We start from the raw sequence: 26207 nt of genomic DNA, 5'->3' as shown, positions 1-26207 counted from the left end.
TGCACAGAGACACCGGGAATCACATCCCCTCAGTGGTAACAGTGGTGTGAGGTTTAGGATTGTCGATTGCTCTGTTTTGGGTGTGCATGTGTGTGTGTGAGTGTGTGTGTGTGTGTGTGTGTGTGTGTGTGTGTGTGTGTGCACATGCACATAAGTGTGTGTTTTCCATGTAATAACTTTTATCGTTTCTCTTGTAGGAGCTTAGTGATGAGGCTTGTCAGGCTTTGGAGTAGTTTTGGGTAGGGATCCTGGTTCAAATGCTTTTAAGCTGGATAACTTTGGGCTAGTTACTTAAATTTTCTGAGCTGAAGTTTCATCATCTGTAGAAATAAAATAACAAGTAATCGTTGTCCACCTTAATTGTTGTTACAATTAGGAGGGATGTAAAGTTTTAGGATAATAGCTGGTACACAGTGCGTCTCCAATCACTGCAAGTTAATTTAAAAATGGTTGTTTAAATTTGCCATAAAAATGAAGAGGATGGCTGATAGAAAAAATGTAAATGGCTAAAATCATAGCAAAAATGGCAATCTCATTAAAATTGTAAAAGAAATAAAATTTTGAAAATTAGGATGACAGAGATATTCCTATGTACTTTTCTTGGGAGTTTAAATTGGTAGAACCTTCTTAAAAACAATTTGGTTATGTGGTATAAAGCTTTGGAATGTTTCTATCATGTCAACCAGTACTTTCATATACAGGAACCTATACTAAAATGAGTGTCAGAAATTCAATTAAAGACTTATGAATAAGGATGCTCATTTTCTTCTTAATTGTAGTAGAATAACAAGAAGAAATAACAAATACTCCACACTAAAGACATAATTAGTTAAATAGCATGCATCCTATGATGGATTAATTTAGAGAAACTGTCAAGTTAGTAGAAAGCAATATTTAAGTTTTGTATAAAGAATGGCCCCAATTATATATTCAGAAGACCTGAAAAGAAGTCAAGTCAGCCTGAGAGAAAATAGAGATGATTTTGTTGACTTCTTTTTACTGTTCTGAGTTTTCTAAGGTTTCTACATTGAAGCACTGTTATTTTTATGACCAGCAAATACTAAATTGATATTTATAAAGACACTATGAAAACTTGGGAACTGTCCTTAAGCAGCAATAACCTAAAAACAAAAGCTGGAAAAAAATTACACATTTTGTGTACTCATGGTAACTTACAATATTATTTCAACCACGTTAAAAAATAAATCCATGGTGCAGAAAAAGTAAAACACATGTTAACAGGACATGTCTTGAATGGTAGCCCTAGAGGCGATTTTGCAATTTTTTCAATGCTCTATGTTGGGCATTATAATACTCTTTATTATTAACCTTTATTTAGAAGATGTATGACCGAATACATGGTGGGTGTTTTCTGAGTTGGTGGAGGAAGGGACCATGATAACCCTGATGGCAGAGAGCGGGAAGTGGGGCCCAGCAGAGCGGGCCGAGGAAGCTGCCTGGCTTTCCAGGAACCGGGGTGCAGCAGGGCCCCCAGAGTCACGAGAGAAAAGAAAGAGCCAGGGTGCATCCCGAAGGCAGCCAGCTGGTCGCAAGTGCAGATGCCCCCCACAGCCTCCCTGAGGACCTCCCTCTCAGGCTCCCTGTCTGACCTGCTTCCCAGCTGGTGTGGGCACAGTGGCCCTACAGTCACAGTGCACAGTGTTCGTGGAAGTCAGAAAAAGGGCCAGAGCTCTCGGTGACACTGCGTCACTGCATCCGTCCTTCTGCTTCTCTTAAGGATGGAGACTTTGTGCCGACGGGCAAAGGAAGGGTGCTGACGTTACCCAGGCACATGAGGTGAGCAAAACATGATAAGAGACTCCAGCTCAGACTGGGGAAAGCAATCTCTTAATTAGTAATTTAGAGTAGCATAAATTTGGGTGAAAGAGCTCTCCTTTTAAATCAGTTTTTTTTCACGTTTCATAGATAAAAGATTCCAAAGTATACTTGGTACAAAATAAAAGTACTATTAAGGAAAAAAAAAAGATGAGAAGGAAGGAGAAACTATTATCAGGAAAAAAGTTAAATGCAGGCTTAATGCATTTTAAAGATTACTTTTACAAAACGTGTTCATTTTTTTCCAAAAATCTATTTCATCATTTATGATGGAATGAAATATGTGTCTGTTATCGCAATAGCAACCTTGGCAGGAGGGTTACAAGAATTTGTAGCCAGCGAAGCACCCACACTGCGTAGCTGTCAGCATTACTTGCATTTCCCTTATTGATATCCTGACTCCTATTACACAGGCATTTAACTCAACATTCAACTTCTAGCAAGGAGGAGCAGGCCGGGGTCATCTGGTCAGCTGGGATTCAACCTTATAGACAAAATTAACATAATAATGAGATGTTCTGCTTTAGTTCAAATTCTGCCTTACAATTCTCTGAAGGGTTTTCCTGTTGGTTAACAAAACTGCCTAACTGGCATTTACTTATTAGTAAAATACAATACCTTTTATATCAGACCGAATATTAAATGACAAGGCATTTGTCTGCATGTGATCATGCCTCTGTGTCCGGGTTAAAGAGGATGTCTACCTTGGGGCGTGGATGGACTCATTTCATTGGGCACGAGGTCTTTGTCCTCAGTCATCCTTAGGCGGGGAGATTAAACAGAGAGCTACCTAAATACTTAGTCAGTTTAGGAAATCGCCGCACCCTGCGTGGCACACCACCTTTACACTCAGCCAGGGTTGGATCGGCCCTCGGCTGATCTTTGGTGCGTAGGACCCAGGAAGGAAACAGAAGAGCTTTCCAGACTTGAGGCATCTGGCCCTCCAGGCACACTGCCCTGGAATCAGACGCACTTACACAGCGGTTTGTGGTGCAAAGGCCCTGGGGATGACAGGCTATGGCGACGCTCCGGCAATCACCAACTCTGCCTCCGATCTGCTGAAGACTTGAGTTAAAGGAAGTTCTGTTTATGGTTTGCAAGGGGCCCTCGGTGCGGAGGGTGTGGAGGCTCAGTCGGACTCCACAGCTTATCTGAGTCCCTGGCTTTTCTGCCGCCTATGAGAGCAGCTTGGGGTGGAGAGATGCGACTCCAGCACGGCGGGCTTTGGGTGCTTCCCTTTTATTCTTTGACCAAAGAAAGTACCTGAGGCTTATCATTCTCTGAAAACATGTGAGGAATTAGGGTAAGAGTCTGCAGTTACTGACAGGTTGAACTAGAAGCTGGACGGTGGGTGGGGGTTATCAAAGCATGTCCTGCCCTTACGATTCCTCTCCTTATGGCATCATGCTCCCCAACACCAATCCTAAATGAGGTCCTCTGGGCACTTCTTCACCACTGAAAATATAAATTGGGAAGCCAGAAACTGGATGTGTTCCCTTGAGGGGAACATTGCAGTGAATAGCCCCGATACACGAGGAAGTCCTGGGATACAGGGGAAAAGCAGGGCTGCCACTTCACTGAGCAATGCGCACGGAAAATGCCCGACCTCACTGAGCCCCGACGGCTGTGAGGCATGTGTGCTGATCCCCCCATGCACAGGGGGGAAACTACACAGGAGTTCTATGTGGCCCAGGCATACCTGTCAAGATCAGATGCCCCCGGGATTTGAAGCCAGACCCTCTTACACTAGACCCGGAGTCTGTAAGCCCCTGAAGTACCATGTAAAGCTAATTCCAATTGCTGGTCCCATAAACAAGTCTAATTCTCACCTACAGAGAAACCAGGCAGGGACCTCTCCCTGGGCATGAGAGGAATACAGGTGATAAAAGGTCACCTAAACCCTTCTCACTTTTATAAACATGCCCTTCTTCATTATAGCCACCTTTGTATCAGTGAAGTATACATGTATAATATGTGTGTGTGTGTGTTACCAAAAGCATCTTTAGAAACAAGAGTCAACTGATGATATAATTTACTTTTCAAAAGCCATAAATAATATTCAGTTTATATGAACTTCTACATTCCCAGTCTAAAACAATCCTCACTTCTGAATGACAGCAGACTATTTAAGTACACTGGGATACCCCTAATCCACCAAGTACTTTGTGCTTATTAAAAGTGATGGTTATGAAGACTAGATAGAAATATGGACAAATAATTATCCCAGAGAAAAGAGGCAGATACAAAACTGCATGTGTGGAATGTGCAGCCACGGGGACCGTCATCCATTCCTGGTGGCAGCTTACATCTGGAATCTGGAACACGGACTGGCTTCATCTCCTCAAGCTGAACACCTGCGGCCTGAATGACCCAGAAATCCCACTACCGGGCATGTGTCCCAGAGGATGAGCGCAGGCACACACTGAAATACATGCACAAGAATAGCCATGGCTTCTTTGTTTATACAGTCAAAGCCTAGAGACACTCAAGCACCCATAACAGCAGAACAACTAACTAACTGGAGGTAGGTCCACACGTGTTCGCACAAAGGGACGGCACTCAGGAACGGCGTGGGAGTGAATCACTGCTGCACTCCACATTGCAGATGCACCTCGCATACATGACGGTTTGCACAAGAAGCCAGACTTTAAAAGGGGCCCTGAAGGAAGCCTTCTGGAGGGCCGGAGAGACCCTACATCTCAACCCGTGTGGTAGTTCAGTCATGCCGCATAGTTAAAATCCGCTGAGCTGTATACAGAATATGTGCACTTCCACTCTGTCATACCTCAATAAAAGAGTAAAAAAAAAAATTTGTTGCTCACGAGGATCATGACTATACATAGGGACAATGAGATTATTAGATGAATACTTGTTAAATGAGAGCCGCTCAATTGCATGTTCAATTTAGTACTGCTGAGTCTAACATGATGTTGGAATATGACCCTTCTTACGGTTGACCTTGGCTATTACAAGAGGCTCGAGCCCCATTTATTAATATAAAGACATCAGTAGAGAAGACAATCACAAACATGACATGTGAGTGGCCCAGAGGTTAAGGAAGAGATGGAAATACATTCCTGGAGTAGCTGACTGTAATCACAGTGGTATTCAGCCCATCACTGTTTTCCCTGTGTTTGAGATTTATGTCCCTCCTCCTCCCCTGTGTGCTGACTCTGGGCGACTACCTACCGCTCTTTGAAAGCTGAGCTGCATTTCTTGGGAATGCCTTCAGACCAGTGACTTTAGTCCCCCCAACAAAAAGAAAGAGAAGTAAGTTCTTGCGTTCAGCCACTTGTCTGGGGAGCTGAGCCCGAGAGAACCCGGAGGGGGCTCCTCACGGCTGATGCGGGTCGGTACCGGGAGGAGGGATGCACTTGTCTCAGGGCACTCATCAGGCAAAGAGGTGGGAGTAGAGAAGCCTCCCCTTGCCCTTCTGCCTGTCAACAACTAGGAGTGCAAGACGGGGTTCCAACCCTGAGCGGCTTTCAGACTGGTTGGGGGGCCATGAGCTGGGGCGCGCCAGCCTCAGTTTTCATTAACAGTGGACTCCTTGGGCACTGAGCCCCCAGGGAGGTCATCAGCCTACTAAGGCGGGTAGCTTGGCGCCCGGGGGCCCCTGCAGCTCTTACGCAGGCCACTGAAGAGTCTCTGAAATGTGTCCTCAGCTCAGAGGGCACCGAAATCTGGATGTTCTTTCCTTTAGTTCAAAGCTTCCCAGCGACTGTGCTTTGCGTCTCTCCAAGAGAACACACGACTCTTTCCTGACCACAGGAAATTCGAATTTTAGAATTTGTTTTATGAACTTCTTGGACTAATATTCCACAGAACATCCCCTGCAAAACACTGTCCTTGGGTGAATTGCCCTATTTCTTCTGTGATTCTGATCTAAGGCTCAGAGGGAGAAGCGGATTGGCAAGAAAGAAAGAGGATGGGGAAGAGAATGGAGGGAAAATAGGCAGAACATTTGGTGTCTGTTCCTAGAAAAGTGATATTGATACTACTCTGCATAGGATATTTATGTTATATTTCCTGTCAGTTTAGGTAATTACAGTTTACCTTTACTATTGTGGGTTAGTCTTTGGCTTTGAGATACATATATTTTTAATAAAAAATCCAACATAACTGGCAGTCTGGAGGGGTGTATGAGGGGATAAGCTTTTTTTTAAATTAGCAAAACAAAAACCAAAGAGCATGTGACATTAATCATTTTGACATTAGCCATACTAGTCATAAATTGTGTCCTACATCCTGTAAACTCCTGATGATTTAATTTATCTAATAAAATATATTTTAAGAGATATCAAACATTTGAGTGTGACTGACACTTTCTAACTACCCTGACTAGGAGTCATAGATTTATAAGGTGTTGAAACCAAAAACTAGCCAGAGAGATATACAGACCAAGCTTCCAATTGTAGGCAAAAGAAATGTGATTATCACAACTTGAGGGACTAACAAAACTAAGATTCACAAGACATAAGTGTTTTACTAGCGATACTTAAATGGCAAGTATCATGCTCAGAATAGGAATCCAGATCTCTTGCTTCCTTTTACTTAAAAAAGTGTTTAAACCTGGGTAAAAGGTAAAATTATTGTATTCATAAATGAACTACTATGCACTTAGACATCCTTGCACATTCACAAAACATGAAATCGTTGCAACCCACTCACTATGGACTAAAGTAAAAAGTGTTGCTCCACTTTTTACGTACCATGTTTTACACATTTTCCCAGTTTGACTGAGATACTGACATGCCACACTGTGAAAGTTTAAGGTGCACACGTGTGAATTTGGTCCATGCATAATTGCAAAATTAGCATACTTTTCTTAATAGAGTTCCTTTTCTCCCTTCATAGTTATTCTCTTTGAACCCAAACCCTCCTTCTTATGAGGTTCTGGCTACTTAGGGTTTTAAAGAGCACTTCCGGATATCTTCACGAGTTTGCAGGAAGTTTTGAAAAACATAGTCTGCATTACCCAAAGGTTTGGGATATTACTGCCCAGAAGAAGATGAAGTGGAGCATTGAAGTCACTGGGAAGGGGGTGGCGCCTCAGCATCTCTCAAATCCCCTGTGAAATGGAGAGCTGTGTTTGCGACAATCACCTTCAAATGTGACTCGAATCATACAATTTCTGGTTCACAGAAGGAGCTATGAAAGTGAAATTAATTTGATAGTGACTTTTAGCAAGTAGATGTTGCTGGACAACCAGCCACCCCAAAATTCAGTGGCTGAAAAAAATAAGTATTTTTCAGGGTTTGTGAGTCCATTTGTCCAGTCAGGTGGGCTGGCTGGGGGTTGGCAGCTCTGGAAGGATTGCGCCCCAGTGCCTTGGAGTCAGCTGGCTCTTCGCTAGCTAATAAAGTGTCTCTCACCTTCCACAGGCAAGCCCAGGCTTACCCACAGGCAATGGAAGGGATCTGAGGAAAGAGATTCGTGCAAGGGCTTGGAATTAGCACATCACCATTTTTGCTGTCTTTCTCTTGGCTAGAGCAGTCACAGGGGCAGCTCGAATTAATAGGGAGAAACAGATTAACATCTTGATAAGACAAGCGTGGGATATTGTTAGGGCATAGATGCAGAGAAGATAAACAGTCTGGACCATTTTTGCAATCTACCAACACCTTTTCTTTCGACAGTAGCTTCTAACTAATCTATGTATTAGTTCATTCACCTTTTCAATGAATATGCAGTGAACACTTAGTTTTGCAAAGCCCTGTGCAGAAGGCAGGAGGCTCAGATTCAAAGGAACAGAGAACAGCCTTGCCCTCAGGGATGTGCCTGTATATAGATACTTTAAACTTTAAATAATTTCACTGGTGATAAAGAAATCACTATATTTCAAAACATAAATTTTAAAAAGTTAGTTTTAAAAGTATGCTTTTATTTAATCACTCTTTTGGAAGTCTTCAACATGGGAGGCATTTTTGGAAAAATCCAGGTTTAAAATCTGCCAGTCTAGGAGTCCTACCTAAGTCCAGCACTTCCTGGCTGTGTGGCTTGGGCCATTTACTGAACCTCTCTGAATTCCAGTTTATCTATCTGAAAAAGGGAGACAATAATACCTACCTCATGGCTAATGCCAATTTCAACTGCAATAATTCCCAGCCCAAAGCCTTCATTTATGGTGAGCCCCAGTATTCAGTAGATGCTAGCCACAATAACTGCACCTTCACCTCTTATCACATCTGCACACACAAAGAAGCCAGGCATGGAAATGTATTTTTAATAAGACAGTATATGAAGAAAGGAAAGTTAAAAACATGGAGCTGACAAAAACTAAACATGTTGAAAAACACATCCTCCTCACTTAAAAAATCATGTTAGAAAAAGGCAAAAATATGTAAATTGTGGTACCGTCCCTGCCTTCCTGGAGTTTTCTTCAGGGAGAGGCAGGGTCACCAGGAGCCAGAATGGGACATTCTGCTCTCATTTCTGAGCGGCATTGCAGCATTATTTATTCTGGCAGAACTGCCACTAGGCTCAAATGACAGCCACCGAGGAGCATAATAAATACAGATTTGGTGAACTTCCTTCAGCAGGACAGGTTATCAGGGGGCCGAAGAGAGGCCTGATGCATTTCCCCAGTCGGAAACCAAAAGAGAGGGTGTGGCTAGCGATGCAGTGAATTGTACCCCGGTATAAAACACACAAGCATTAACCTCTGCACTCCTGGCTCAAGAAAGAGCTAGAGAGGAAGACTGCTAGAAGGTTTTTATCACCCTTATAAATCACTAGATTTCTTGCACATTTTGTTGAATCTATTTGGCTCTCAGGTAATATTTGCAAATCATATGATAGTCGCTATCAAAAAGGAAAAATTACTGTTTGATACTAAAACTGTCATATTCTTATAGATCTAACCAATTTCTTTTTTCTTCCGTCTCATGAAGACATGTACTTAAGAGAAAAGTAGAAAAGTATAAAGTTATTTATTGCACTATTCTTAAAACAATTCATCACCTTATCATGATTAATATTTAAATTTAACCATTATTGAACCCTTATGATTATTTTTATAATAAGGGTGGTAATCTTTAATCATTATTTTGTGACAATTTGAAGTTATTTTTTAGTAGTATAATATACATGATGCTTCGGTATAACTCCAGTGTTTTTCATTCCTCTAGGTCCTTCTACTTGGAAAAAAATACGGATCTAACTAAACAATGAAAAACCAATGTACCATTACAGAGAAAAGAGTCTTAGCTCTTTAGGAAATCATTATAAATATAGGTGTTTTGGTAAGGAAATGGAGCAGAAGAATTATTTAGAAAGTAGTATTTTTCTCAGATATTTTGCTAAATTGTGTAGTTTTGGTTGTCATGGCAATAAGAACCATGATTTAAATAAGTCTATGCAGAAATAGAAGTCACTCATATATTCATAAGTATCAAATAAATTTCATTGCTTAATGGGGAAAAAACTCAGTCTGGATAAGGGAGGGAAAAGCAAGGCGTGTCAAATTAATTTTTCTGGCAAACTGCTTATTTTATCTCTGAAACAAGATGAAGACAAAATATTTAGAACTAACCAACAAAGGAAGTGCTACATATAAAATGTCTGGAATGTACTAAGGAATACTTAGGAGATATGCTATATACTCAGGGTCAATAAAATCATTAGGAAATATGAAACGTTCCACTCAATAAATAAGAAAAAATACAAGAGAACAAAATACAAATAAGGTTAAAATAGGGATACAATAAAATTTCAGAAATTAATAAAACCATGTAACATAAAAAACAACAAAAGAAATTGATTTTTCAAAATAAATAATTCTTATGGGCAAGATTCAAGTAAAACTTATCAATGATATTGGTGCTAAAGGCATAAGTAACCCAAACCAGGAATATCAAATTTGTCAGAGTATAGCTGCAAAACAGATTGGAGGATTATGATTTGGTGGGTTAATACATTCAAAATCTTAAAATGGATACTTTTTCTAGAAAATATAAGCGACTCAAAAAAGAAAAAAATCTGAAGAGACCTATAATCTTCAAAATAATTAGTATTCAAAAGTCAGTCTTGCCTCCACCTCCTGAAAGATTTTAGGGAGACTTTCACCAGACATTTTAAGGCATATGCCACCTTCATTCAGCACAGCTTTAGATAGGAAAGAAACAGAGAAAGCTACACAATTTTCTTCTTAACATAAACTTGATAGCAAAAGGTTTGATAAGAAGAAAAAAAGATAGTCTCATTTTTCAATGAAAATAAATGCCAACATCCTGAATAAAGACAAGAAAATTGAACCTAGTACATCATGAACAAAAGGAGTTTATAAATGAAGAATTATTCAATGCCAAAATATATACACCACATGAATAAAGAAAATTTGCCACATGAATAAATAAAAGGAGAGAATTGCAAAGACAATCTTAATAGGTAAAGGAAAAAACATTATATAAAACTTAGCATCCATCCATGATTGAAAACACTTAGTAAAGATTATCTACTGGAACTCTAAGTAAACAGATTACTTAATGGCAAATATGTAGAGGTATTACATTAATTTGGAAACAAGAAAAGAATAACCACTATCACCACAAAATTTCTGCATTATCTGGCAGTGCTAGCCAATGCAATAAAATAAGAAGAAGAAATAAGAAACATGGATGAGATGGGTGAAGGGGATACAGAGGCACAAATAAATAAGTTATTAAATTAAATATAATAAACAAGTCACGGGAATGTAAAGTTCAGCAAAGTACAGGGGATAAAGTCAACAACACTGTAACAACTGTATGGTGACACATGGTAACTCCATTTATCCTGGTAAACATTTTATATTGTATATAAGTGTTGAATCACAATGTTGCACGCCTGAAACTAATATAATATTGCATGTCAACTATACTTCAATTAAAAAAAATAAAGACAAAGAAGAGGAAAAGATAATTATGATCATTTATATTAGAAAACAGTAGGACATTCCACAGGAAAATTATTAGAATAAGGAAAGTCAGCAGGGTTTCTAGATATAAGTTCAACAAATTGAAACTCAAGACTGAATGTCCCAATAAGCAAATTAAAATATAATGAAAAAAACAGCACTCATCATAGCAACAAAAAGTACAAAATAGAAAAAAAATCAAATCAAAATTGTGCAAGATTGATAGAAAAAAATAAAAACATGTTTAAGGAATAAAAGTACATAAATAACAGAGCAGGCATATAAAAATGCAGTAGAAATACTAAGGTGGAAATAAGTAGAAATATAGATAATACTTGTAGAAGATTTGAATGAATAGCCTAAAAAGGCCAAATCTGCCCATCTTAATCTATAAATGTACTTCTAGTCAGAATCCCAAAATAATTTTTTTATGGACCAAGTCAAAGTGATTATAAAATTCGTCTGCAAAAATGAGGATCTAGGGATAGCCAAACCAAATAAGAAAATAAAAACATATTATAAGAACTTACTTATTAAAACAATATATTACTGATACAGTTTTAGTCAAATAGATTAAAAATCAGGAGGGGGTAGAGAAGCCTTTTTAATAAGTGGGGCAGAAATAATTGAATATCTAACTAAAAAATATAAAATTATGTCAATTCTTCATATAACAAAAGAACATTCCTAATGTATTGAAAATCTAAAGTTTTTAGGAAAAAAATGTAAGATGACTTTGGTGTAGGAAGAGAATGTCTATGGCAAGGCCCTGAGGTCAGAGCACCAAGCCACTGAAGGGACCTCTGGTACGTCTCTGGGTGGGGTGGGGCAGACCCTGCACCCTCATGTTCAACCTCCCTCCGAGTCAGGGAGATGCCAGCTAACGCTCTGCCCATAATTCTGCCACTGAATATCTACCCCAGAGAAAATTCTGAACATTTATCTCAGGAGACAGTACAAGGATGCAACACTGTTTATAAATGAGAAAAAAATGGAAAGAGACTTAGGTGTTCCTGGAAAGGGAAATAGATGGGGATATTGTAGTTTTTTACCCAAGGGAATTAATTCAGCAGTTAAAAAGAAGAGATTAGCTCTGTGTATCAGTATAGTTAAATCTTGAATCTCAAAGACTATGTGGTTTAAAATGTCAGCACAACATAAGGCAGCACTGCATTTCTTCCATTCTTAATGACTCACAATATTACATATTTTTATGAAAAACTAATATCTAGACAAATTAAAAAAACAAATTGTGGAAAATTTAGAGAGTTACTGATATTGCTGTGTCTGGGGATGGAGGTGAGCACCCATGTCCTCAAACAAAGAACTGAGCTTTTAGCTGCCATTGTCTATTTATGTTATGTTAATAAAAATCTGAAGGAAAAGTGGCAAATGTTAATAGTGCTAATTCTAGATAGCAGGTGAGTCACTTGCCCCTTTGTACTCTCTTGAATATTAAATTCCACACCCTCCCAGAAAAAAACATTACTGAAGAAAGATTGGTATCATATATTACATGGAAAAAGAAAAAATGGGATATGTCTATTTTCCTTATGCCACAAATGCACAGTGTTTCAGTATTCCTGGAAGGCATTAGGGAATTAATAATGTAAATTCATTTCTTAAGAATTACATACTTTATATCACTTTACTGTTAATTACTTAGGAATTAATGGTCTAAATATTTAGATTATCTTTCTTACAGATATCTTTCTGATTTATAATATCCATCAAAGGGCTTAAATCTTTATAAACCAATTCCATAAAGTGCTCAGGGAGAAAATTGAAGCTAATGTGAAGTAAACATTTGGTTTTTAATCTGATTCATGTACATGTTCATTCTCTGCTGCAGAAGCAAGTTTCCGTGTGTTCCCAGTTTCATGTTTGGTAAATGAGGACAGATGATCTCTATGACCTTTTTTGAACTTTTAACAGCAATTTACAAAATACATATCAAATGACACAGAGAGAGAAAATAAAATTTTACTTAGGATTTTCGACATGGTTAAGTATATCACATGGTCAAATATTTCTTGGGGAAGTTAACTTCCAATCTTATTATCAAAATAGAAATGGAAAAACATGTAATTTCTAGACATTTTCTGCTTACTCTGTTTTTCTATCACTTAGTTTCCTGCTAGGTTGTTTCTTAACTTATTTCAGCCTTGAAATGCCTGAGGGGCACTGCAAAGTCTCTCACCCTGTGATTTCTTGAATGTTACGGAGGAGATGTGTGCAGTTTGGCAAAAACATTTCATTTTAATACTCTTCTTTGCAACGGACACCGAGGTTGCCCCACCCAACACTGCTGAGAATCACTAACGGTCATCTAGTCAACGATGTGGGTAGTCCCCAAGAGCAGGGGGCACTTAAATCTGGAGTTAGGCAATAAATGTGTAAGTTCCATTCCACACTTGGGGAAGGGTGCAGACATTCTGAAAAATTATGTTGCTTCTTTTCGATAAAATCTTTCCTAACCACCTGGAGATGGTACAGAAGTAATGGCAAATGCACCTTCACAGAAAGCAAAAAACCTATAGATGGAATTTGAAAACTGTCTTAAGATGCTAGGTAAAAGTATTTATAGATGATCTGTGCAAATAGTGTAGATATAAACTGCTATCCAAAGATATTTTTAATGGCTTGTCTGCAGTGCAGCAGAAAGATGCTCTCGTCAGCTCCAGCCTCAGGTTCCCTGGAGCCTTGTAAACTAAATTCCTGACTTTCTGTCCTAATGGACGAGATCCTTGACAAGAATTCAGTTATAGCTGAAAATCTAATTGACTAAAAAACAATCCTACAAAACAGATTAACATGCTTACAGTCATGTTAGTGTTCTAAAAATTATGTTATTCATCCCTTAGAAGGTATCTCAGTGTATATTTTTAAAAATCACAGATTTTACCTAAAATTTGTTTTAATTTTTCAAAATTTGTTAATTATAAAAACCACCTCAACAACAAAATTGATACAAGAAATACTTTGACTTAAAAACCCTCAAGAATTGCCAGAAGCCTATGAACCACACTGAAGGTATTAATTCAGAATGCATTTGTTTAATCAACACATTAAGAAATTATTCAGCCTGGGTACATGCATTTTTGGGGGAGCAGGTGAAGTCTGCAGAAATAATGTGGGAAACTCTGAGAGAGTGTGTGTGTGTGCACATTTATGCCATTCTCAAATTGGACTGTAACCTAAAAGAAAAACACTATAACATTTCCTCAGTACACTAAGTGCTACCTAATTGCATAAGTGAGAGAGATGCATGAAAATCATAACAAACTTGCCTATCACTTCACTACAAACAGAGAAACTATTCTATTTCAAACTCTTGGAAATCCAACCTACATGGGGGAGAATTCTGAAGTGAAAAGGTGAGCCCTATAGCCACTCTACCTTCATTTCAGAGTGTCCAGTAAAGATCAGCCTTCTCTCCCAGCCAATAAAACCATCTTCAGACCAAATACAGACGATCCGAAGTGCTGACACGGGTTTCTTTTTTAAGCAAGCCTGCAGAACTCTTCAACGCTATAATTATTTTTTCCCTACATGAAATATTTGTTCTCTCTAATTAAGAAAGAATTGCAAGTCTCACCTAATGAAGGAGTGTGATTTTTTCTGAAGATGAGTATTAAATTCCTTGTGACTATCTTACCAGGGCAGGTTCTCTACATTCATTTAGATGCTAACATTCTTTTAAGTGTCAGATGCTGGAGAGAAATGTACTTATTTGATACATTGATAGGAGCTTAAATTTACTCTTATTTTCTCATCTCAGCGAGTGAGTCATCAGTGGTGACACACCAGGTAGCCGCTTCCTACTGTACAGGTCGCATCCTGTACAGCGACCTCGGCCGGTCTGCTAGGGACACGTGGGCTATTAGGTAACTGTGCTGGTGTAAGTCCTTCTGGGCATCTAGGACATTCCATACTGACATACAAAATCATTTTACTTTTTATCTAAATACGTGAATTTAGGAACAGGGTAAGATGCAGAAAATATCCTACTGATGATTTCAGAAATTCCGTCATTGAACTGATATGTGAATTTTAATGAGAGCTAAAGAAAAATAACTTCAACTTTTCTCTAAAATGGTACAGCTTTCTCACTGGTATATCTAATATTTCCTTCCGTTATTTAAACTCACATTCCAGCTATGCTTGGTGGGAGAGGGGAGATTGAATAGTTTGAGAAATTTCACAAGTGATAGATTTTTTTCAACTGCTTTTTCTCTCTTCATAATCAATCTCCATCAGTGGATCAAAGGACAAAGACTTCAGACAGTTCCTGGGAAGGCAGCCCCCTGCCTTCCGGTGACAAACAGGATCACTTTTGTATTTAAAGCCTGGAGCCTCCTCCCAGTCTGACCTCACAGTGCCACCTGTCCCCAGGTGCCTGGAGGGTCACATCTGCACAGAGCACCTGCTCCCCGCTCACCCCGAGCTTCACCCACCCCGGAGCCGGATCTGCTCACTCACCTATTCACGGCTAGGAACGGGTATGCTTCCATGTGACGTTTTCTTTAAGGAACCCCTACTGATCAGGAAACATCATGGTTTCTAACCCACATGGACCCTATTTTTGAAATAATCACAGAGCACACACTGCACTCTGGACCCATCAGGCCTTCTGCAAACGTGCCATAGGTGTGTCATAGGAGGAGGGGAAACAGCGAGAGAGAGTGTGGAAACTGACCCGTGCAAGTCCATCTTTGTTGCTTACTGCAAAGCAGAACTGAGCAAGCGAATCCACCCGTCCTGCGGGGCAGCAGATGGGATGGCGATGCTCCCATTGCTTCTCCACTTGCTACTTTCCAAGGCCAACAAGATCATGGAATCAAAATTAAATGGAAGAAACTGGGCTTCCCAGGTCTCCCTTCTCACAGAGTAACAACGTGATCTAGAAAGCCTTCCTCCAGCCACACCACCAGGGCTGTGCTGCACGACCATCCTGCGAGTGAGGCGCCCTGCTGACGCCTTGGTGCAGGACATCTCACCTGTCCACAGGTAACCGGGGAGCCGGCTGAGATTCCTGCAAGCCCATCTCCCCTCCACCCTCAGCCTGGAGAAGCCTGGCCCACGAGGCCCACCTGGGAAGGTGTGGGGAAGCCCACCTGTGCGTGAGCTCTGTCTACTGCACCGCCCCGAGCATGAACCCTGGTGAGCGACCAGGACGGGGGAGAAGGCGGAGCTCCAGCTGCGGGAATCTTGTGGCAGCCAAGGGAGCGGGTCAGGGGTAACGACCTTCCTCGCCAGGGAAGCTTCAGGACATCAGGAAGCCAAGCCATCCCTCACTTCCATGTTCTGCCCCCGTTTCTCATGGGCTCTGAAGGCAGGGCCAGCAAGCTGGGGTACCGAGGCCCACTTAATTTCTGCTCAGATACTGGGAATTTGGGGCACTTAGAGGATCACAGAACTGTGATTTATTTAAAAGTGAACAGAAAAGCCTTGGGATGTACATGTTTTCTCTGAGGATCAGAAAAATACTAACCTCACCGAATACATCTTGAAGGGAGGTGAGGCATAAGGGCATGCGTTTACATTACACCACAAATCACATGTTTCATACAGTTATTACACCAAAATATCATCACACAACTATACATTTGAAAAGTTGTAAACAGTTCTACTTATAATGTTGACACGATAAAACAAGCACTTCTCTTGTGGCCAGCACAGTATTGTCCATAATGTTCCCTTTTCAGATCAGAAATGGATTTAATGTGTCTCCTTAAGTATCTTTTTCAAAAGGTTTGTAATTTCATTCCACAAATACTTAAGAGCAAGTTTCCATTTGGAATGTTACATTAGAAACAGCCCACCCATATCACCCACCACGTGGAAGAGTATTTCTGTGATAATGAGGCCGCACAGGCCATGGAAAGGAGAGAGGTATTAGGGAAAACTGTTCGGAATCCTCTTATGTCACTGAGTTCGTTCTTACAATGATGTTCTGTGGCACCAGGTTAGACCCTGGGAGGGAACCCGCGTAGAGCTACAGGAAGGTGCTGTGACACACAGGACGGGCCGGACGATCCTGCAGAGCTTTTACGTTGTGTGCGTTACCGCGGGACGGACAGGGGACGGAGCTCGGTGCAGGAGCAGGGAACTCCTGACGCCGCAGGATGCGGCTCTTTCCTGATCAAATAAGCTCATTCTCGAGGAGAAGGGACCCTAAATCCTCCAACAGATTCCTGAGAAGAATGAGACGCCCCCCAGGTGGGTCTGACTGCCAGTAATGCTGTGCCTTATGGAGAGAGCTGGGTCCCGGGAAGGGACGGACACACGCCTGCGGACTCCCTGAGGGGAAGCTGGCCAGTGAGGGACAGAATAGAAAGCCGGTGTCTCGGGCGTCCTTCGTGGTTGCCAATTTTCTGCACAGGAAGTTATAGAATCTATATATGGATCTCCATATGGCTTAAACAGAATGTGCTTATGCCTCTGCCGGTCACTGGGTGTCAGCTGACAATTCAGAGAGAAGTTGTGGATGAATAATAGTAGAAAAGTCGGATCAAACTTAACCATTCTATTAGTTTTTCTTTTGAAATCATTTGAAAATCATATCTGAATTAAGTGTCATCAATTCAACGTGAACTGAGAGCAAGCGATAATACACGCCAAGGCACCCCTCCGACGGGGGGCCAGAGCTGGGGGCCGCCCCTGGGGGTCACCTCTCAGGACGGAAGGGTCCCACTGCAGCCTCCTGAGAACACGAGGGGGGAGACCCGAGTCCCTCAGAAAGGGCTCCCGAGGCCCAGCCTTCCCTGGGTCACACCGCCTTCGGGCTTTCGGGCTCTTGAACTCGGCACTCACATCTCGTTAAGTGGAGCTGTGATCCAGGGCCCCGGGGCTGCCTTCCGCAGGGCAAGCTCCACCGGCTGGAACTCTCCCGGCCTCCGCGAGGGGCTTCTTTCCCTGGGGGCGCAGGAGGAGACCCAGCAAGGCAGCTCGGAGCCCCCACCCGCCCCTGCTCCGTCTGGCCCTCACCCCGCGGGCGGGCCCTGCTCCTCCCCCCCGGGCAGTGCGCCCACTGGGACCGGCAGCAAGCTGTCTGCCCGTGGGTGAGGCCGCTGGGCTCCCTGTCACGCTGCATCCCGCAGGTCCGCTCTGTCAGCCACAAGCTGGGCGATCGGCTCCCACACGCCTCCCTCCACTCTCTCATTTTTCAACTGACCAGGAATCAGACATGGAAGCGCGTGCTATCAGCCCAAAGACACGGAAAGCCCGGAGCAAGCAGGTGGATGCTGGAGGAACAGGAAGGCAGCGGCGGCCAAGGGCTTGAGGAGCTCACCAGGGGCACCGTCGTCCCGTGGCCGCCGCCTGTCAGCCCGCCAGGGGGTCAGGATGAGGTCAGAAAGGGCAGGGCCGGGCTTGCCTTCCCGAAGACCCTAGTAAGGAGCTTTATAAGACGTTATCATCCCAAGTTAGAGGACGTACGACATCCTTTACTAGAGAAGTCAGAAAATTATAGTCGACCATGAGAAATGCCTCAGAAATGGTTATAACACTAAAATTCTGATTTTTATAGGAATCCTCAAAAGGAAGAGGGGGACTGTGATTTGACATTTACATACATTACAAAATGTTCACCCTGATAGGTGCACTTACCATCTGTCACCGTACAAAGTTATTAAATAGTATTGATTATATTCCCTATGCTGTACTTTTCAACTCTGACTTAATTTATTTTATAACTGGAAGTTTGCAACTCTTGATATACATCAAGATATATAAATATATGTGTGTGTGTGTAATTATTAAAATATGAGTAATTATCAATGTAATTATATACTTAGTTGCTTATTTAAATTAATAATTAATACAATTACATAATATATAATAACTATTATTGATATTGTTATTTTTATCATTATTTCTTTTTTTCCTTAGGCCAATTCATTTTAACTAAGCTAATAAACACTATTTCAGTGTGTTTCAATTTCTGAAGTGCCTCGACCAATAAAAAGGGAATAATTCCCTTCCCACTGAAAGGGAAATAATATGTTTTTCAAAGCTTATGCTTGTATTTTTTTTTGTGGGGGAGGGGTAGTCAAACATTTAGACTATGTATAAGTTTTTCCAATTATATAAATTAAAGCACTGTAAGATTTAAATGTCAAATGGAAAATTTCTTGAATAAAAGCTTCCCTGGCCGTTGGTCCCCAGCCGCAGGATCTAGGGCAGGCAGCCTGCTCAGAAGCCAGACTGTGGCACTACGGAGGCTGGGAGATGAATCTTACTGACTTGATTTTGGCCACGCAAACACCGAGGACGTTTTTGCTCATCTTAATTAACTGATCATTACCTTTTCCAGCATTAGCCCCAGGATTTTCATTTAGAAGCAACCCTATTTGGAATCTAGGTAGGGAAAGTAGAATCTTTTAAAGTGTATAATATTACTAACATTGTACCTATTTTGCTGTTTCAGGAAACGGATCCAGCATTCCAAGAACAAACATTTCACCTGCTTGATTTTGCTTGTTTTCCCTTTAGAACTTGTTACGGTATATCTTATTTATATTTATTCTCGCTTGCAAGTTGTACCAAAAATACAGGGTGAAAAATATTTCCCATTAACATCAAGGGTGTTCACCAACTTTAACCATAAGGATATATTTTTTTTATATAATATTTTTGACATGGTTACAAAGTTTTTTAAAAATTGGGGAACCATAAACAATAAAAGCCTGTCCTAAGTTTATCCAAATTTGAGGCCTCTCTGTGACTTAGGAAATGGGTCTGTATATTTGCAAATCCTTAAGCTTCCATGAATTTCAATGAGTTAGAAATACTGCAAACATAACCTTTCTTTGCATTATTTCAGGATTTAAATTCAGGTTCGTGTGTCCCATGGGAAAAATGAGAGGAAATGATGTAGGAGTTCAGACTCAGATGAGAATACTGTGCCTTAGAAGTTCAACTTAGAGCACATTAATTCATTTCTAAATTCCCGGTAATCCCTATTCTCATTCATTTGCTTAATAAATAATTTTAAAAGATAAGACTAACATCATAAATTTGCATATTGACACCATTGGAACAGTCCCACTGAAAGGGAAATAATATGTTTTCCAAGTCTTATGCTTGTATTTTTTTCTGTGTGTGTGTGTACATGTGAGTAGTCAACAATCTAGACTATGTATAACTTTTTCCAATTATATAGATTTAAGGCTCTGTAAGATTTAAATGTCAAATGGAAATTTTCTAAAAGTTTCTAAATGCAACTGGATTTATATATTAATTTTTCAGTGTCAGCTTCAGTAGAGATGCCAATAATTCTATACAAGGTTAAGTTGGTAGGTTTACCCTACTAGTATCATTCTGTGACTAATCTTCATATTTAAAGGAAAATCACAAATTAACTGACAGTTAGAAATAATAACAAAGCCAAGAACCCTCACCATACCAAATACTAAGGTCTATCTGCTAAAATATAGATATTACTATACATACCCTCAAATCCCAGACTATATATTGAATATGCCAATCAGTGTGCTGTGGGATTTTATATGTGTATGTGTTAATGAGGATTTTAGTATCCCCTTGTCCTTGAAATCTTCTGAGATGTCTCTATTTATTTAAAAAACTCCCATATTTATACATATTAGTTCTAATGCTTTCTGAGAACTATAAAGGCAGCAATTCTCAGGAATTTGGTGAAGAAGCAACTATACGGACAACAAAGAAATTCTCAAAGGTTTATTCAAAGACTAAAAAATGTGTGAAGATTTCTGGATACAATTTTGCTTCCAATGGCCTGCTCAAAGTCATTATTAGTGACAAGAATATTAACAAAGTTTTCCACTGACAAGATGCCATGGTGATAAGTAGTTTTTAGATCATCAAACAGCCCTGAAAATCTACTGCTTAAAGATGATTAGGGCTGAGTCAAAATGATTACTATAGAGACCCTTCACCAAATAACCCACGAATAAATCAAGAAAACAAAGAATTACCAATCCAAAACACATCATCAAACTGGTTCTTAGAGAGACATGGGCTTCTCAACAGACTTAATTTGCTTTAGATATTCTTGGATTGCCTACTTCATAGACTTAATATTTTTAAATACCTCCTGGTGCTCACGAGGCCATGGGTACTGTCAGTGCACAGAGAATGCATTTGCGTCTCTATGCATGAGAGATGATTTGCTCATTTATTCAATGTGTGTGGGTGGGGACTTAATTCTCTAAAAAATAGTCAATAAAACCCTTTAAGTAAAATCACTTTGTTAAAATGATATGCTTTAATGATGGTGTGACGTATGTGTCACACTGGATTTTGAAGCATCATTAAAAGGTGAAGCTTTTTAAATGGTGGCTACGGCAGAAATAACTAGGACAGTGTCCATGAATCCTACCTGCTGTGCTCATCCTGACCGTGGAGGCAACAATTTATGATATTCACCAGAAAGCTAAACAAACGACTGTACAGCGACTTGGCCAAGAGATCCCGGTAAAACTCTGCCATCTCCACGGTATGCGGTCGGGTGATCACATCTCCTGGAAGAGTAGAAAGGGGAGGAGACCTAAGAACAAAGCTTCCCTCATTTAGAAGCAAACAAAAGTATGCACATCCCTATTGATGCCCCACACATCCTCACACATCAAAAGATGTCAATACATATTATGACTGTAATAAATGAGGTCTCTGTCAGTTATTACATACAATATTCCCCCAATGTGAGGGATGGCTGCACTGCAATCGCATTCGCTACACACATTGACCGTAGCTTCTGACGGAGATGCAGGCTGTGCGATTTCCTTCTCATTAGGGAACCATATGCAGGACCCTTTTAACACGTTTGCTGATAACACTGGTTTGGATTTCGAATCCTCCCCAAGGCATTCGGAAACTTGGCCATCTGGAAAATTTGTCATATTTTAAATATTTTCAAAGAAATGGTCCAGCTAACCAAAATGTGAATCTGAAGTCTGGGAACAAGATTGAGCCATAAGGTATTTTTATATCATTCTCAAAAGATGGGGATTGAAATCTTGAATGACACATATTTTAGAAGAGAACAGAGAAGAAACTAAGGGAAAAAAAGGTCAGTTGAGCCTATGGCTGCATTTCTGGTAGGAAGTCCAGAAGGAAGGGGTGCCATGGCCAACCCAGATCCCCACCGCCACTCTGCCGAGCAGGGAGTGAGGTGATGAGGGGACACTGTGGACTCGGGTTGAGTGAGTTGCCAATCAGGGGAGGCACTGATGAGGGGGGAGAGCTGCTTCTGAAACAGTCTGAGATATAAGAAAAAGGCAGGTAATATAAAGAGGCAGGGCCTTACAAGTTCAAGGTCCCTGAGATCAACAACACACGCTGTTCCATTTATGTCATTGGAGAACTGAGGTCTCTAGATCAACATGACAGAGATCTCGAGGGGAGACCAGCGTGGCAAGTAAGGAGATGAGGGCAGCCATAGGCAGGAAGACCTGCATGTGCTGAATTCTAGATATTCATGGAGAGTTCAATTTCTTCTTTAAAAAGTCGTAAGAGACGGGTAAGATTCCTCAAGGGAGGAACAACCTAAGACAGGCACAATCACAGGGGGGTCATCAGGTGAGAAATTGGGGATCAACAGAGGTGAGGCTTAGAACCTCACCCCCCCTGTTCTGAGAGAAATCTTCTGCATACGTGGATGTTTTATTGCCCCTGTCTAGCTTGGATTAACACATAGTCTACAGGCACACACCTGATCATCTACATCTGCTCTCTTACAACACTAAACTATGTTTTCTACCTTTATCTTGTATCTACCTAGCACTTCAGCATTTTATTAAAAATAATAATAATAAAGAGAGAAATGTGGTATCCACATATAAATCAAGTATAAAAATCAAATGAGTATTCATATTTGAACTGACTGTTTATAGTTCATAATGCATGAGCAAAACCAAAGGTTTCTGTGATGGCTGCCCTTGTACTGTTCACCATGTAACTTATTCACTATGTAAGAATTTGTTCTCCATGTAAGAACTTGTTTGTTATGCCTCAGAAGATTGGAGACTGACGAAAATTAGGCTTGGGGTGGATTAATGATTGTACATTGAGCATTGACTCCCCTATACAGAATTTTATTGTTGTTAACAACCGTTTGATCAATAAATATGAGAGATGCCCTCACAAAAAAAAAAAAAAGTCGTAAGAGATCATAATGCATTTGGAGAGCTTCAAGAAGCTGAATATGGTTGGATGCAAGGGCACGGTGGGAAAATGAGCGAGGATGAAGCGTATAAGTGAGGTCAGCCCAAATGATAAAGGGCCTCCTAGACCACCTAATGGGAGGAGACTGTCTCTGGAAGGGAGGGAAAGACCTCGGAAAGACCGTTATCCGTGGACGCAGATCGTGACTGGACTTCGGAGAGATCATTCCTGAGGCGGAGCGGAAGGAACACAGAATGAGAGAAGGCCCGACAGGAGATTAGCAAGGATGCTCCTGCCCGAACCTCGGGAAGGAGTGAGGAATTAAGGCGGCGGCAATGGAAATGAAGAGAGGCAGTGGGAAGAGAGGCCCCGAAAGAGGACAGAGGGCGTGTGTCTGATCTACTCAACGGAGGACGTCGGAGGCGTCAAGAATGACTTCTGGGCAACTGAGTGGATAATGGGCGACTTGTAAAGTTTGAGAACATGGAAGAGAACCCTAGAGATGAGGCAGAAATGATAAGCCACATACTAAATGCCTGCAAGTAGGTCCAACAGGAGCAGCAGGTGAGAAGAGTGGTGATTTGGAGAAACAAGATCAGATGGATGGTGAGTCCTCAAAATTCCAATGAAGAGGAAGGTTGGTGAGGCAATGGTTTCTAATGAATGACTGAAGCCAAGCAGGAGAACTACTGTCTTTGCCCATCAAGTAGGGATGCGGGTGGCATGGAGATTCATCTTGCGAGCCAGGCAGCATTAGATACTAATTCCAAACATGCCATTTACCAGTGACTTGATGTTCAGAGTTATTGAACATCTTTAACACCTTGGAATCTTAGTTTTCTCATCTGTTAAAATGCACATAGTTTTTTCCACTTCATAGCAATTTGTGAGGATTAAAAAATTCCAACATTTATAGCATTTGGCACAATTCCTATCAGTTCATAAGTGTCCCATAAATGGCAGTTATTATTATGACTGATGAGGTGGAGGGAGAGCTCTTTATTAAAGAGATCAGCATGGCACCATCTACACAAATCATCTGGTGGTTTACTGGAACCAGTCCGCTTGGATTGCTGATGTGATTTGTCGAAAATGACTGATTAGCCAGAAAAGGTGACCAGTTAATCAAAATGGTCTCTCAAGAGTGTAAAGAGTTTACAGCACAGAATCATATCAAGCGACCAAATGAGTTAATAATGCTTCTCTCATTTGGCATTCAATTCACAGAAACAGTTTCACTAGGTAGGGAGAGACAAGGTTGCACTAACATTGCATATTTCAGAGAAGACTAGAAACGGCACAGAGGTGAAAGTCAGAAACAGTGAAGCTTACCTTTAAAATACTGGACATCAGTTGTTAAAGCAGACACCAGTTCATCGGTTGATACCTGTAACAATCCAGCCACTAACATTTGGAAAACATAAAGTTAGTATATATTTTTTGACAGGAAGAACATTGTATCTTATGGCTATAATTTGTAAATTTTCTATTGACCCATTAGAAAATGAATGTGTTGAAAAGAACTAGACTTTCCCTTAATCGTCAAAGTCCACTAAGAAACAGCTTATAGTAATCAGAATGTCAGTGAGTTCACTGGGCTGCGCTTTTAGCCACAACGCGTTTCTTCCCTCTTTGACCTCACAGATGGCCCTAAATGGCTTTTTTTCCCCCCAGTCCCTGGTTAAATTACTTTGAGATGAGGGGAAAATATGCTGTTCATCAACAATCTGTGGTTTTAAGGTATTTTGAAAAAATCTGGAAGTGACTAACAAGGCAACTTCAAAGGGGAGAGAGATTTTTGGCAAGATCTTTGAAGGGAAGTAATTATATTCAGTTTAAAATGTTTAGCTAATCAGGTGCCCCTGAAATAAACTGGGTGGCAGGGGTGGAGTGGAGAATACTTAGAAAAACAGCATAAATAAACCCAAGTATGTGCCAAAGAATCGACGCTGTTCATGTGGTGGGCACCATGCGAACACAGATGTACATCTTGTTATTCATTCCCACAACCATTTATAGGAAAGAAGAACAAAGTGGAGACAGTTTTTTTTTTCTCGCCCTTCTCACTGAATAATTCTGCTCAGGGAAAAAGGGCTTTCTTCCACCTGGCTTTTCTGTACTGTGTCTCCATCTACTGGCACATTGGCAAAACTGCAAGCCGTGGGGTTCACATTAGATCTGTTCACTGACCTTGTTCCAGAAGCTGGAGGTCAGAAACAAAGGCTGAGTCGGCCTCTTTCAGAGCAGCGAACCGGACGTCGCCAAGGTGCAGTATTGCTGCTAAAATCACAAACAGATTCTCCACTTCCTACACATTTCATAAATAGGGAAAATGAACAGGATTGCTTAGAAGGTGAAAAGACACGTCCTTTAAAAACCTAAAAGTAGGTTAACAAAGTGGATGCGGACCTGTCAAGGGGATTGTGATTTTTCAGACCCCAAATACGCAGCCAGGGAACTACCATCTCTGGTTCAAAATCAAAATCTTACGATTCAAAACACACTTCCTCTAAATCAATGTTTCTGCTCCTTAAACAAAAGAGGAAGGAGGTGGAGCTCTGATATACACTGACAGTTTCTAGGTAAGTATCACAGTGAGAAATGCATCACAGCACAGTGATGGTCTGACTGGCTGAGTGTCACAGGCCCTCTGGGGCTGACCCGGAGCCGTGAACGGAGGCTGCTCTGACTTCACAGCCTCTGTGGCCGCTTTGTTACAGGGTGGGCGCTAGGGTGCCCACCTGCTCATCATCTCTCTTATGAGATAAACTGATATCATTACAGAATTTTCCACTTCTGCTGGAAAATTACAGAAGGTATAATACAAACAACTACATCTAGGTAAACAAAATGCTAATCGTGTTTTTAAGGTATATTAAGGAAATTTTAAAAAGGGTGTTAGCAAGAGCTGTCTTTGAGCAGAAGGTAGAAGGAAGTAAGAGAATGTTTGCTGAAGGAGCATAAGAATCTGGAATTCTGCAGAAAAAAAGAAATTAGACCTTCAGTTTGGTTTTGGACAATCACTTTGTGGCAAGAATGAAAAGTTAAGGAAAAGCTGTACATTAAAAAATATCCTTCTCCAGAAGAACATATCTTTGATGTGATGACGTCTGGAGTAAAATCGGTTAAGCTCCACGTGGGGCAAATGACGTGACCTTGTACATTCTCATCTCATTTTCCCAATCATGGAAACAAAGAGCTCCCTCTGCCTTGTGGAAGTTTTACTAAAAACAACTCTTATTTGCTTTATAAATGTATAGTTGAAATGATATAGTCCCTGGGACCCCATGAATTTCCTCTAACACTTCTCGTTTTCATCGTAAGGTAT

General features: G+C 40.8%; 1 protein-coding gene across 6 annotated transcripts in view; it reads right to left on the bottom strand.

Moving 5' to 3' along the window:
• Positions 1–26207, bottom strand: part of MYO16 (myosin XVI) — a 570453-nt gene that overhangs the window by 192323 nt on the left and 351923 nt on the right. For all 6 annotated transcript variants that reach the window (XM_036893691.2, XM_057494602.1, XM_057494601.1 and 3 more), the window contains exons 18-20: positions 25070–25187; positions 24212–24283; positions 21096–21237 (exon numbers count right to left, since the gene is read on the bottom strand). In XM_036893691.2, coding sequence (XP_036749586.2) covers positions 21096–21237; positions 24212–24283; positions 25070–25187 — 332 coding nt within the window. The remainder of the gene's footprint in view (positions 1–21095; positions 21238–24211; positions 24284–25069; positions 25188–26207) is intronic.

The sequence above is a fragment of the Manis pentadactyla genome, chromosome 17 (assembly GCF_030020395.1).
Source record: "Manis pentadactyla isolate mManPen7 chromosome 17, mManPen7.hap1, whole genome shotgun sequence".
NCBI classification, from domain to species: Eukaryota; Metazoa; Chordata; class Mammalia; order Pholidota; family Manidae; genus Manis; species Manis pentadactyla.
The sequence above is the reverse complement of the archived record's forward strand: the minus strand, read 5'-3'. Positions and strand labels throughout refer to the sequence as shown.